At 45.2% G+C, this 14,756-nt stretch overlaps 1 protein-coding gene across 4 annotated transcripts in view; it reads left to right on the top strand.

Moving 5' to 3' along the window:
- LOC147748571 (3-mercaptopyruvate sulfurtransferase-like) overlaps positions 1 to 11,854 on the top strand; it is a 28,618-nt gene extending 16,764 nt beyond the window's left edge. For all 4 annotated transcript variants that reach the window (XM_086963159.1, XM_086963166.1, XM_086963176.1 and 1 more), the window contains exon 3: positions 10,734 to 11,854. In XM_086963159.1, coding sequence (XP_086819285.1) covers positions 10,734 to 11,035 — 302 coding nt within the window. In that variant the 3' untranslated portion in view covers positions 11,036 to 11,854. The remainder of the gene's footprint in view (positions 1 to 10,733) is intronic.
- The last annotated feature ends 2,902 nt before the right edge of the window (positions 11,855 to 14,756 follow it).

Here is a 14,756-nt window from a genome sequence, read left to right as displayed (position 1 = left end):
AGACCTTATGACACGTCTTGCAGGAAGCCTCAACTTATCAATTTTGTGGGGTTGCTATGATAAGAGATAAAAGCAGCATCGGGACATGAACAAAAAAAACAGCTCACTTTGAAGTCAGACAAAGAAAAGCACATCTGGCATTTGATCTTGTCTTTGAATGCACAGCAGATGGGACGAGATGAGAACAAGATTTACAGGCCAATTTACAGAGTAGCTGAGAGCGAACCACAAGCGCTCATGTGAACTGATCTTAGTTAAAGAAAAAAGTAATTTGTAAAACGGATGCTAAAATGCTGAACAGTGGATTGATAGAGTACTTGACCCCTGCTCTCTGGGAGGCCTAAACACAGGAAAAGGCATGACTCTTGCATGCCGTGGACATATTTTGAGAGAATATGAGCGAAACAGTGGAGCCAGCAAATGGGAAGCCTATCGTTGGGCGGAAGCCCACAAATTATATATTCCATGTCTCAAAGAGACCGCAAGCACTGATTCGCTCGTACCTAAAAACTGGTTCCTCACTAGCCAATAGTTCACTGACCATCTAAAAAAACAAGCATTGGAAATGCAATAGGTCTCGCACCATTAGAGTTAGTGCTTTTAGAATTGTTTATGGGTTTTTTTTGTAAATGTTTAGCATTTTTGTTTCCTGTAGCCAATGCTAAAGAATTACAAATAAAAAAAGCCATAAACCTTTCTTAAAGCTCTAACTGAAATGGTCTGAGACCTATTGCACTGTGTGAGGGTGAGGGGTTGAGGGTGAGGGTGGGTGAGGGGTTGAGGGTGAGAGGGTGGGTGAGGGGTTGAGGGTGAGAGGGTGGGTGAGGGGTTGAGAGTGAGGGTGAGTGAGGGTGAGGGTGAGTGAGGGTGAGTGAGGGTGAGGGGTTGAGGGTGAGGTGTTGAGGGTGGGTGAGGGTGAGTGAGGTGTTGAGGGTGAGTTAGGGTGAGGGTGAGTGAGAGTGAGGGTGAGTGAGGGGTTGAGGGTGAAGGTTTGAGGGTGAGGGGTTGAGGGAGGGAGGGTGAGTGTGGGTGAGGAGTTGAGGGTGAGTGAGGGTGAGTGAGGGTGAGTGAGGGTGAGTGAGGGTGAGTGAGGGTGAGTGAGGGTGAGTGGTTGAGGGTGAGTGAGGGTGAGGCTGAGGTAGTGAGGGTGAGTGTGTATCGGACTATGTGTCGAGGTGCAAAAAACCCGAGGGGAATTCTGCTGATTAAATAAAAATACAACCGAAACTAAGCCTGACACTAATCCAGTTTGTAAAGCCCTCCTACCTCACACGCCAGAACCATACACCAACAGATCAAAGAATACCTTGGAGCCGCACGGAACGACATTCCGAAACACCTAAAGCTCTACAAGGCAATGACACACTGTGCAATGTAAAACTCACAGTAACAAAACAAAAATTATTTCATATCAATAACTTGTCCAAAACACAACTGCGAGCATCTTTTTCTCCCCCTCATCATCAATCAATCGGATGCCCAAATGACTTAATTGCCATCTTTTCCACACTGGGTGACTTTAAGCGTCTCCCTTCGTCACAATGTAAACAACGTGCGCTCACAGAAACTAAATAAAGTAGTTTGGGCGCAAAATAAAAACACATACATTATGTTGCTTATCCTCTACCCCTCACTCCCGGAAGCATGTTCCCAATCGAATTACTCACACATTTCACACTTGGCTGCCTCTCCCAATTTACAGTTGGGTGGCTGAGGGTCAAGGAGGAGGAGAAAGTAGCAAGGCAGGCGGCTGGGGGGAGGGGGGAGGAGAAATTCGACGCGACATGGCAGGCAGGGGAGGGGGCGGAGCGGGGGTGTGGGAGGAGTGCGGGAACAGACGGCGAGGGGAGGAGAGTAGGAGGAGAGTAGGGGAGGCACAGCCTAGCGGCCGTGCAATCAAGAAGTGAGGGGGCGGGAGAGTAGCGGCCACGGTCAGATTGTGCGTCTGTGAAGCAAGTGTGATTCGGGAAGCCCGTCTACCTCCCATCTGGTATCTTTAAATGATGCCTCCTCCCGTGATGAGAAATAGGCGCCAGTGGCAAGCAGGCGTTCCACCTTGGGCGGGTGGGGGCTTAGGGTCCACGCCTGTCTGTATGTAACGGTATGTAACGGGCCGATAAAGTGACACCCGCTTTCATAGTGTGTAATATTAAGCAGGAGACAGTCGAGAAGAGCTGTCCAGTGCGCTATCCTCTTTGGGTACTGCTTATCAACGTACACTCTGCGTTTGATATTCTGGGGCCTCCACATGTGGATAGGTGCTGAGCCAATCCGCCCAGGATCACACACCACCAAGTGTCTACAGCATCTACACTGTGTCGTACTCGGTCAATTTTAAGAGAGTGGCCTGCCTGCTCTGTATACTTGCACCAAACTGTTGCCCGGAGCATAAAACCCGTTTACAAATCTTAACGTTGTGAGGAAGCGATAGTGTTTCTTTCTGCACATACCTAGCACGTCCTGATCAGGAGGGGCATATGCGCCCGTATGCCTCCAGGATGAACCATATTGGCGCAGCATATATAATATATTCCATTCCTTCATAGACGGGCTGCGATCCCTAGGATCTAAATCACCTTAAGGTGGGCAGGAAGATGGCCAGGAGATATTAGCAATATGCTCCGTAAGACACGTAGGTTTGTGTCGTGCTGTGGAGTTTCCCCAAGGCCACTACCGCAGTATTTCAACTCCGGTTTTGCAGACATCAAAACGTTGATTAAACCTATAATGTAAAATATCCTACCTATTGAGAGGGAATTCTCGTCTTGTCTCGAACAGACGGCGGGCAGGGGAGGGGGCGGAGCGGGGAGAGGGAACAGACGGAGGGAAGGCCGGATAAAGGGAGGGGGGGAGGAGAGTAGGAGGAGGAGAGTAGGGGAGGCACGGCCTAGCGGCCGTGCCATCAAGAAGTGAGGGGGCGGGAGAGTAGCAAGGCAGGCGGCTGGGGGGAGGGGGGAGGAGAAAGTAGCAAGGCAGGCGGCTGGGGGGAGGGGGGAGGAGAAATTCGACATGGCAGGCAGGGGAGGGGGCGGAGCGGGGGTGTGGGAGGAGTGCGGGAACAGACGGGGAGGAGAGTAGGAGGAGAGTAGGGGAGGCACGGCCTAGCGGCCGTGCAATCAAGAAGTGAGGGGGCGGGAGAGTAGGCAAGGCAGGCGGCTGGGGCATGTGCACGCGCTTTTAAGCTCAATGCGCATGCGCATTGAGCTTAAAAGTCACGGGCACTGCAAGGAATCGCCACGATTCCTTGCAAGTTGGGGAAAGAGTGGATAAGTCCCAATACTCTCGCTTGCTCGATGCGCATGCGCATCGACAGGCGAGACCTAAAAAACTAAAATCAAGTTGTCAACACCCCCATTCCTCAATCCAAGGTAAGTGCAACTCCTTTCCCTCGTTCCTCATAGAAAAATAAAAAAATTGCAATAAGCAGAGCCTTCGAGATTAATGACTTGTCTGTGCCTAAGCCCTCACTTTATTTATTTATTTATGCAATTTTATATAGCGCGGCAGACCAACCAGTCCAGCTTCATTCCTCTGACAAAAGAGCTGGTGCTCCTTCTCCTTAAAAGCATGCAAACGTAAAATGCAGGTGCCCTCTACCTTACTGCTACTGCACCTGCCTATGCAAATGACCAGTTATGTAAATGGTAGCCTCACACAATGGAAGATTCTTTACCCTCCTATATGAACACTCCCTCTGCCCCATCCACCCGAACACCCCAAGCACCACAGATCCCATCGCCCAGTCCTTCCATTTACCTAAAAAATATTTGAAAAAAACATCTCCAACTGACTCCATAACCACACTGCGTCAAATAACTATTTAAAACTCAATCTGAGTTTTGTCCCAGCCTGATTGTAAACCATATTGTGTGGGCTGATGTTTTGGAAATCCCAAGTCGGGCCACCCAGAATGCTGGCACTTCTGGACCAGTAAGCTGCTTTTGACACAGTAGATCACAACACCCTTCTCTGTCACTCTAAGTCACAGCCAGCACCTCTATCAATGCTGAATGCTGTCAAAGTGCCCTCAACACATGGTCCATGGTCATGTCGTAGACCTCTTCAGCATTAAATAAATTGACCAGTAGGCCTGGTCCGTTCTAGCCTCCTCTAGTTCCATTCCTAATCAGATGGATGCATTCCTAAGCAATTTGAAATATTAACTCCTGCCTCTACAGCATTGGTTTCTTCAAATTGAACTTCTAAAACTGACTATCTGTGCTAGGCCCAGCACAACCCATCAAAAACATTGACACCCATGCTCTCGGCCCACCTTTGGAGAACACTTGTCTATCAAAATAAAAGTAAGAATCCAGGGGCTGATGTGGTTTGCAGACCTCCGCATTAACCCAAATGTGGGAAACTTCGTTCTGCCACATCAATCTCTTTAGAAAGTCTCTGCAATTCATCCCCCATTCAAATCCACCAACTAGAGTAGGGGCCCAGTTCAACTCTGAACTACATTACTGTGGAGACTTGTACACTGACTACCAGCATACCAAATCGGAAGGATTCACGAGGTACAAAACGCCGCAGGGAGACTGCTGTTTAGGCTAAAGAAAAACTAGTACAGGCACACCTCGCCAATACTGGCTTCGAGTAAGACTTTATCCCATTCATAATTCTCTGCCTTCCATGCATTTTTATTTAAGTGCATGCAGGAAAACTCCATTCCAGTGTGCAGCCTACATTCAACAGAAGACTTGTCCTGGTCGCTAGCTAAATCGGATGTTAATATAGTTGAGATGGTTAATTCTCTGTAGCAGAACCTTGCCTCCGGAACAGCGTTCCTTAACACATTTGCCACGTCCCATTTACTTATGTATTTTAGGTGATGATTTAAGACCATTTATTCTAACCACTGTACTAGCTTACCTGGAAGTGCCCTTAATTAGCATCCTTCCCAGTACCGCCTATGAGTATGCCTATTCCGTGTCTAACATTCACGGTCTTATTTCTTTGAAGTCAACATCGACCTGTCCAGCTCTTATATGTACTTAAATTCATAAAGTAGGTATCTACCCTCACTATGAATTTGGGTTTTCTTCTGAACCTAAAATACATTGAGTTTTGCACTTAGTGCCGTGTAAGGTAAATGGAGTAGGGCAAATTCTAGCTAGCCAAAATGATCTGTCCTCATTGGAAACTAGATTTAACCCTTTGGATGTGTGCGAAATTCAGACTGCTCCCTGCTGTTTGACGCACACTCCACCCGTAACGTCCAACGCATCCAAAGGGTTAAAACGATTATTTCTAATTGGTCCAATATGGTAAACTATTTTAATGCTCGGTGACCTCTAGTTAAATGAAGTGTTTGCAGTGATGTATTGGTCAACCTGTCTTTAGGGTACTGGTTTAGTTGTATGTATATTATGTTGAGTTAAGATAAATGGAGTATAAAATGATTTCATAGGACCTGATTTACAGTTTGGTGGACTTTGGGAGTACCGCTGCCATGGCAGATTATTTTACTTCTGCCATAGCGAGATTACTCCGCCCACCTAATTTAGAGATGCCCACTGGCCGAGCAACGGCGGTTCCTGTAAATGCATTGAAAGTGCGCCATCCAGCTCCACCACCAAGACAGTGCCACATAGCACATTTTGATTTATTTACAAAAACAGAAACTCAAAGTGAGATTTTGTTTTTGGGAAAAAAAAGCAATGACCCGTCTTGCCATGGGAGTTTTCTCCCATGGTGTGGAGGTCATTGAAGTTTTTACTTTTACGTACTGCGCTGTTATCAGTGGTGGTGCCTTAAATTTTAAATTTACCATGTGTCTGTCTTCCCTAAGTAGGGTGGGAAGGCACGTGACTAGAACTCCGCTGGATCTAACTTTGCTCGGATGCGAAAGAGGTAGGTTGGTGGCGGAGAAACAGTAGCATCTGCTGTCTTCATACTGAAGGTTCGCCTGTTTATAAATCGGTGGGCGGACCTCTAGTTTGGCAGAAAGCAGACTCTGCACCTTGCGATTGAGTATCCTCGCCGCCATACTCTAAATCAGGTACATAGTGAAAAAAACATTTGCAGTGAAAGGTGGCGTTTATAAACTTTCAGTATAATTGCTAGAGTACACCTGACAGAACAGGTCCTTCTTGGCTAACATTAGGACCTACATCTTTGAAAAAAAAATGTGCTCAGCCTGTTGGCTATTGAGCAAGTATGGGGTTAATCACCCTGCACTTTGTTCACTTCTGTCCATTCTGTTTGATTTGTTCATATGTGCCAGTTCCTGACTTCTGTACATGCTGTCCCACCAACGCCTCAGGAGCACATTCCGAAACCAGACACCCGTGGTAGTACTTGGAAGACACCCAAGAGAAAGTGGCAGTGCCAAGGAGACCATTTGGAGTTAGTTATGGCCACACTGGAACGCATTGGTGGCTGTCCTTTTAGGAGGATAGCACTAGGATGCACCGATGATGCCTTAAGGAAAATTGCATTAGGGGGCACTGTACAGATGCATACTGGAGTAATATACACATGTGTTGATGAGATTGTAGGAACACTATCATGAGGCACAATGGTCTTGTAATGGCTGCCACAAAATGTTTTCCATTTTGTGGAAAGCTCTATGGCATCCCCACATGTCCTCTCGGGTCGGATTGTGCTCACCCTGCCCCCCTTATATATAATTTTTAATTCAGATTCTGGACGCAAACCCAGGGACCATGCCCCAGATCTCTGTATTGGCTCCCACAAAATATTCTATTTGTGACCAACCAATCTGGATTCAACAGTCCCTTTAAAGTGGCCAATCAGCGCATATCTGGACAAGTCTGCCAAGGTATCTATTTTTTTTTACCTTCCTTTCTCAAAAACTATGCAACAAATTTACATAATGCAAAAAGCACACCTTTTGAATAGAGATGTAGCTTTCAGCCAAATTGGGTGTAGTTCTATTCATCCTTTTCCCCGGTATCTGTTCAAAAATCCCTATTGAAATCGCATGGGGAAATTCCCCCTTTAGGCAAACCCCATGGGGAAATTTGGATCGAACTATAACTAGACAGATATTTCACTGGAAAGAGCAAGGGTTAAAGTTGTGTTATAGTTTGGTGTAGGAATAAGAACTAAAGTTTAACCCCCACCCCCAAAAAAACAAAACAAAGAAGGCTGTTAGTTTATTGAACTGACTAGAACTTGCTCCCCCATCATGCACTGCTTATGACAACGCATATTAGATCACTAGTGACATGCTAAATTAAATCTGTAAGTAATAATATTGTTGAAATTACTAACGAGACCAACTAATGATTCTGACAGTGTATTACATGGCTTGTGAACGAGGGATACTAAACCTACCTGAAATAATGATTGGACTCGTATATTTATTTTGCGATTTCTAAAGCGCCTGGTGACCCGTAGGCATCCCCGCGCTATTCAACCTGTGAAGATACAGAGGGGGGAAGGGGGAGTGCTTTATTTGGGGAAAAGGAGGGTTTTAAGTTTCCTGCGGAACACCATGTGGGAGAGTTCCAGGCGAAGACTGAGAGGGAGTGAGTTCCACGCTGTGGAGGCTTTGACCGAGAAGCGGCGACCGCCGGTGCGGGCCTTCCTAAATTTAGGCACCGTAGCAAGGTGTTCGGCGTCGGAGCGAAGGGGTCTTGAGGCTTTGTAAGGGGTGACCATGTGTTTAAGCGCGGCAGGGCCAGCTCCGTTGATGAGCTTGTGGGTTGTACATAGGGCCTTGAACTCTACTCTCTGGCGGACTGGAAGCCAGTGTAGGGCTTTGAGGGCAGGCTTGGCCGACGCTCTGGGGGGAAGGTTCATAATGAGCCTGGCCGCCGCGTTCTGGGTACGTTGGAGTTTGGCCAGGGTGTATTCAGGGGCCCCCAGATATATGGCATTGCTGTAATCGAGCCGGGCCAAGACCAGACCCTGGACAAGTAATTTCCTGGATGGGAGGGGAAGAAGGGGTAAGATCTTGCGTACGGACCGCATATACGGACGTATATGCTTGTCTGTAAGCTTTTGATAGATGCAAAAGAATTTGAATGTTTCAGAAGTGAAGCAATTTTGATGGATGTCATTGTCTCTTCACCTGTTTTCACCCAAAGAAAGGGTGCACTGGCGGTAGGTCATTTGCACAGAGCTGGCCACTGAACATCATTGATCAAAGACACTTTGGTCAGCCTTTGCTGTGACTAGCTGAAGGCTAAGCAAGTAGGGTGTTAGGTGGTCATGGATGGGTGGTAGCAGGATTTGGCCACTATTGAGGCCCTGCAGCTGCCTCCCCACTGCACATGGCCAAAGGCTATGCGCAGCATGGGTTGGCCACATGTGGAGTGCTTGGCACAAGGTTTGTCCATGTTTCACTCTGCTTGTTAGAATGTTTTACCGAAATGGATCTAGGAAGATACTTGAATGCATAGAAAATGTGTACTTATTTTAGCTTTCTAGAGAACTCGCCATAATAACAGTGACCAGGAAATCCCTCTTGTTAATTTACTTCAGTTTTCTCTGGGAAATTCCTTTCAGTTTGAAAGCTTTGATTCAGTCAAAATGGCCTTTGTGTGTCATAATTTTGTCGCAAATGCAGATTGTTACCACTGTAGTTGCTATTTAGAACACTGTGGTGAAACTACAGTAGGTCGTGGAAATCAGTTGAATGGCTGATGCTCCTGGAAATACATGCTTTACTCTGAATATTAGACCTTGTTCTCACATGGTTGAGGAAGATAGTGTGAATTTATAGAAAATGTGCTCTTATTTTAGCTTCTTGAGCACCCTCATTGAACCTCTATGGAAAAAATGGTGGAAAACTTTTTTCAAGCGTGGTACATCCGATCCCAGCAGAGGGTCAGCATTATCACTATTAAGGATCACCTGAACTCACCAGAATGAGTATAACCCCACTAGAAAATGATTTATAGTGTTACTAAAATCTGTTATCACCCTTTATATGTCCTCCTTTCTGTGATCCTCAAAACCTAATATTAACTACAACGCATTTCAATGAGGACCATGTCCCAGTGTCCTGTAATGGCTGCCACAATATTTTGTCTGTGTTATGGCCAGCAAATCGAGGGAGAGGCCTTTGAGGACTCGACCGTCACCAACCCCTCGCATACCTCCGGGTATCAGGGTGTACCAACCCTGTCCCTTTTTATTATCTTTTAATTAATTTTTAAGATGTAGGTACAATGTTCCTTAGTTCTGCAATGGCTGCCACAATCTAATGTTCATGTTGTGGCCAGCCAATCTGAATCGACTATTCCGTTTGAAATTGGAGCTAAATCTGAGCATATATCTGGACACCAACAGTCCAGCTATAGTTTACTTTTTAACCTCTTCATAGCCAAGCTAATTTCTCAAATGGCTGAACAGAATTACATCACATCAAAAGGAGCACACTTTCTGAATATATTTCTAACTTTTCTGACAAATGTGGGCAAATTTCATTCAGCCATTTTTACTGTCTGAGAACGAAGTTTACCATGGGAAATCACACTTTTGGGACCCCCTCACTTTTTCTTGACCCCTGCTTAATGGATCAGCGTGATCCTTTCCCGGAAGGACCATAGATGGATGACCTTCTTTGAAAATCTTAATGCACATTCATCAAGCAGCTCCAGAGGTATTAGCAAATCAAAAAATGCTCTTATTATGGAAACTGGCCTAACCTAACTATACCAAAACAGTGGTGACCGCCACTGTCTTAGATAGACACTTTGTAGTGTGGAGAATATTGAACATGTGCTAATTTCTGTAAGATCTATGCTAAAGAACGCACATGTTGGATTATTACTCTTTGTAAACTTCTTGGGTTTAGGGAACACCATACAGCTCTTAGAATATGTAAAACCAACACCAGAGACTGTGTGGTGTATTTAGTTACTAGATACGTATTGGCAAAATGGTACGTAAGGGTTGAATGCTTTTTAAAATAGTTAGCACATTTCATGCATACTTAATGTACTGTTTCAATTGTACTTCTGATTGGTTTTGTACCCTTTTGTCTATGAGTTCACTTGTTGTTTGTTAATCATTTTTTTTTATTATAATAAGGATCTTAAATATATGATGAGACTTGAGTTGTTGGACTGAAATTTCCCACAGGACTTAGTTTTACCTAGAAATATTAATTTACAATGAATTTGCACATTTTATTACATCTCGATTTTAAATGTTTATACAGTACCGTTTATGGTTTTATTCAACCGAAATAAAGGAAATACGATGACACTTTGTAGTTCTGTTTGAGGCTTAATCAAATTGAACACTCCTCTCGATTTGCCTAGAACGTTTGAGCCAATGTTCATGAAGAGCCATGCACATGAAAAAACATTAATGGGGCAAATGGTAGAAAAGTGCATTTTTTCCCATTGTAGCTCACATAGGAAATTCACTGAAGGATTTACACCAAAGCTGGATTGAAGGTACTACTTTAGTCAAAGTGCATATTTTTTCTTTAACCTTTGTTTTGATTTGGTGCAAATGCAAATCAAGGTCAGTCGTTTTTGACCTGTTCACATTTGAAAACGGTGCCATGCGGACTTGAAACAGTTAACACCGTTGTTGCATATCTTGTTAGTTTAAAAAGCCGTTTGTGGCAATGTTCAAATTACGTTTGTACCACTTAGTACGTTCTGATTACTGTTGGTATTTTTGAATGTGTGCCTATCTACTTCATATCCTTTATTTTTCTCTGTGTATCATTCCCTCTCTCTCTTACACTCCATATACTTGCTCTTGTTGCCGTATTTTGAACAAACTGTCTTTTCTTGCAGGTATTGAGCCGGGACACATGCCTGGTGGTTTGGTGAACATGCCCTTCTACAGTTTCTTGACGGAGACTGGCCATATAAAGGCACCTGACCAGCTGCGCCAGATGTTTGAGGAGAAGAGAATCGACCTCTCTCGGCCCCTAGTGGCATCCTGTGGCTCTGGTGTCACTGCTTGCCACGTGAGCCTCGCTGCCTTCCTGTGCGGTAAAGAGGACACTGCCGTCTATGATGGCTCCTGGGTGGAGTGGTACATGCGGGCGCGACCTGAGGATGTGGTGTCTGAGGGCCGGGGGAAAACTGTGTGAAGTTTCAGACCCTTCTTCCTAAATGTGAGGAAAGAGGAGCATGCTGAGCCTTTGCAAGACCTCTCCCAACATTGTCAATCAATGCATTTATCCAACTCCTTCTGAGCGAACAGACTTATCTGTACCACTGAGCAGATGTGGCAACCACTGTGTCAGCAATTGAGCTTCTCCAGATTGTTCCTAGTGAAGGCGCTCCTCCAGCGTAATGGCGGAGAGTCGACCATCCACCTCGATGTGACGAACGTGCTTACCCAACTTGGACCCAACAAAGGGAGTAGTACGTCTCTGGCTCCATGTGGGGCCTACTCCTACTCAGTGCTAGCACGCAGGCTCGCTTAGCTTTGCCTGAGCATGGGACTTGTTCATCTCTCCATCAGTAGATGTATGTACATAACTTGAACCCAACAAATTGAGTCCTCCACCTCTCTTCCGATGAGGAGACGCATCCAGCTTTGTTGCTGAAAGTACTGCGAATACTGGTGCGTGACTCAAACTCCATCCCTTTGAGGGGGTTCCTTCGAACTCTGCGCTAGCAACCCACATCAGTGACCCTTGCAGCAATTGCGCGTATTTACACTTGCATACATGGAGTTGGACATTGGGTCTCTCAGTCAATAGCCTCCCCCTACCAGCAACAAGTACATAACGAGGGGGACATGAAGGGAGCTTGTGCCAGTCTGTGGTGATCAAATGCACTCTTCTAGCATAACGGACACAGTGGCACACTGAACTTGCACAGGGAGCATAAAAATAAGAATTAAAATACTGTAGTCAAGCCTTTTTTTGTAAATTCTGCAAATAAAAGAACAGTGAATTTTTCTGGGAGTTTGCTTAATCAGTTACTCTGAAGTCCAGTATCTGCACACTGTGTGATGATCCCTAGGTGTCATATTGGTGATGCACATGTACGGAAGGTGTAGTGGTCCATGGGAATCAGTTCAGGGATGTTCAGGAGTGTGTGTCTCTCTGTGGGCAATTTAAATAACGCACAGGTACAGAAGGTGTTACGGTGTCAAAGGGGTGGGGGTCAATGTAGTTATGCTCATGTAGGGAAGGTGTTGTGGTGGGCAATTTTAGTAATGCATGGTCTGCTGAGTGTGAGTTGGAGTAGCTCAATCGCTCTCATGGTCGCTTTCTAAGGGACCCCAGAGAAATTTCAGCAAAAGTATGGGAGTTGAGTGTATCTGGTTCATTTCATTGATAAAGTGTGAATGTGAGCCCCTGGGGGTAACTTCAGTGATGGTAGAGCAGCTGCGAGTGTTCCAGATGCCATCCATGATATTGGGGCACGTGGGTTCCTGACGGGCTTTGTGGTCAGTGATGCACAGTTACTAAGTGTGGGGGCCCATGGGGTAACTTAAGTAATGCACAAGTAGAGAAGGTCCCTGGGGACCTCATCAAGGATGTCCAGTAGATGTGTGGGAGGCAATGATGTCCTGGTGGACCAACACGAGTGGGATATGTCACTTCAGTGCTGACATGTAAGGAAGGTTTGATAGTCATGGGTACGTTTTTTTCTGTTTAGGATACATGTAGATGTGGTCAGTTATACACATACACAGAAGGTTGTCACTTGTTAGCTGCCTTGTCAGCTTCCATCGTTCCCTCCGAGCTTGGGACTTCTACTGCTGGTGCCGGGGATGACAATGGTAAGCTTAGGAGATGCTCCATAGTGCACTCTTTTAATGTTACGACTGGTAATGCAGCAGTGTGAGGACAAATGGCCTCTGGCAAACTGCCACACACCTAGAACGCATAACCACGTCCTCCACAGACGGAAACTCCTGCGCTTAAGTTGGAGGAATGATCTCGTTCAGGCAGAGAGAAATATCCAGAGTTCCAAAAGGAACGGTGGATGAGAAAAATTATTACTTTTTAAACAATCAATTAAACGTAAAGTGTACCTGGGGTTGGGAGGGCAGTCTGTAAAGATTGTCGTCGTGGTATGTGTTTTCTAGTGCATGCCCAGCTAAATAACATCAAAGCCTTGTAAATATTTGTAGTGTCTATAGTGGGGATCTCCTTGTAATGAGCACTACTTATGCACTATTCAAGAAAGATACCTTCCAAAAATACTTTAGTTTTGGGAAAGGGGAAAACACAACAAGAAGCAGTAATGACACTTCTGCTTGAATCGAATATGAAGCACCCCAATTAAGTTAATTAATGTTTTAATTTCATTTCGCCATAATTGTATTTTTTAATAGCTTTTCCGATTTTTTTTATATAGTCCGTTTTAATGTGAACTTTATGCAGAACAATCTTAAAACAATAATTTCACAAACAATAGTACAGTGATTTACAGCAAACACAATACATTGCTAAGCAATGCACCCTAAGATCACCCCACACATCAATCACTACCTGTCACTCATACATCACACCCATGTATCCCATATATACAGTTGTTTTAAAATCCATCCATTGAATTCTGGACATACCCAGTTCAAGTAACTTCAATGGAAGGCTGAAGAATAATAGTCTTCTTGGTTGTTTGTGCAATGACTTTTGTTCTGGGATTTTAAAACCACTGTATATATGGGGTGCATCGGTGTGATGTAGGAGTGAGAGGTAGTGATTGATGTGTGTGGTGATCTTATTGTGTTTTAATTTATTTTTCTTATAAAGCGCTAACAATCATCCAAGTAGGATATCACAGCGCTGTAATAGCTAAAGTGTGTGGAAGGTTGGCATGGGTCGAGTTAGATTAGTCTGGATTAGGAAAGAGGAAGGTTTTCAGATGTTTCCTGAATGCCGGGTGGCATTCTGTGAGTCGGAGGGCCACAGGCAGTTCATTCCACTTGGATGCAGCTATGTGGGAGAAGGCTCGCCCACCCATCCTGGCTCTCTTTACCCGAAGGGTTCTGGCTTGTGCCGAGAATTGAGAGCGGAGGTTTCTGGTTGGAGCATAGAACTGAATCCTGTTTCTAAGAATAAGTGGGCCTGTATTGTGCAGCGCTCTGTGTGTTATACACATCATTTTGAAAGTTGCTCTTTGCTTCATTGGCAACCAATGGAGGTCACGTAGACAGCTCTTGGCTGAGTCAAACTTTCTTTTCATGCAGATGGCCTTGGCCGCTGCGTTCTGCACCATTTGAAGCTTGCTGAAGAGATAATCTGCCATGCCTACGAACAGGGAGTTTCCGTAGTCCAGCCTACTCATCAGTAGAGACTGGACCAGGATCTTTCTGCACTCTATGGGAATCCAGGGGAAAACTCGTCTAAGCATTTTTAATATTGCAAAGCCTTTGCCGCATATGGTAGCTACGTGAGATTTCATGGATAGAGAGGTGTCAATTGTTCCCCGATTTCTTGCTGTTGATGTCGGAGCTGGTGGAGTACCCAGGGCTTCTGGTCACCAACTGTTCCACAGTTGAGTGTGTTCGCCGAACAGCAGTATCTCTGATTTGTCTGCATTTAATTTAAGGCAATGGTTGTGCATCCAGTCAGACAATTCAGAGAGACACTTTAGTAACCTGTCTTTGGGGTCGTTCCTCTCGTCCAAGATTAGTTAGTTGAGTGTCGTCTGCATAAGAACAGATTTCGACACCCCACTTTCTGCCTATTACTGCCAGGGAAGACACACATACGTTGAACAATGTTGGACTTAGTGAGGCCCCCTGTGGGGCCCCGTATTTGATGTTCCGGCGCGGAGATGAAAAATTGCCCATGTGCACTGATTGCGTTCTATCCAATATGAAGGACCGCAGCCATCCCAGTG

This window comes from Lissotriton vulgaris, chromosome 1_1, assembly GCF_964263255.1.
Source record: "Lissotriton vulgaris chromosome 1_1, aLisVul1.2, whole genome shotgun sequence".
Classification (NCBI taxonomy): Eukaryota; Metazoa; Chordata; class Amphibia; order Caudata; family Salamandridae; genus Lissotriton; species Lissotriton vulgaris.
The sequence above is the reverse complement of the archived record's forward strand: the minus strand, read 5'-3'. Positions and strand labels throughout refer to the sequence as shown.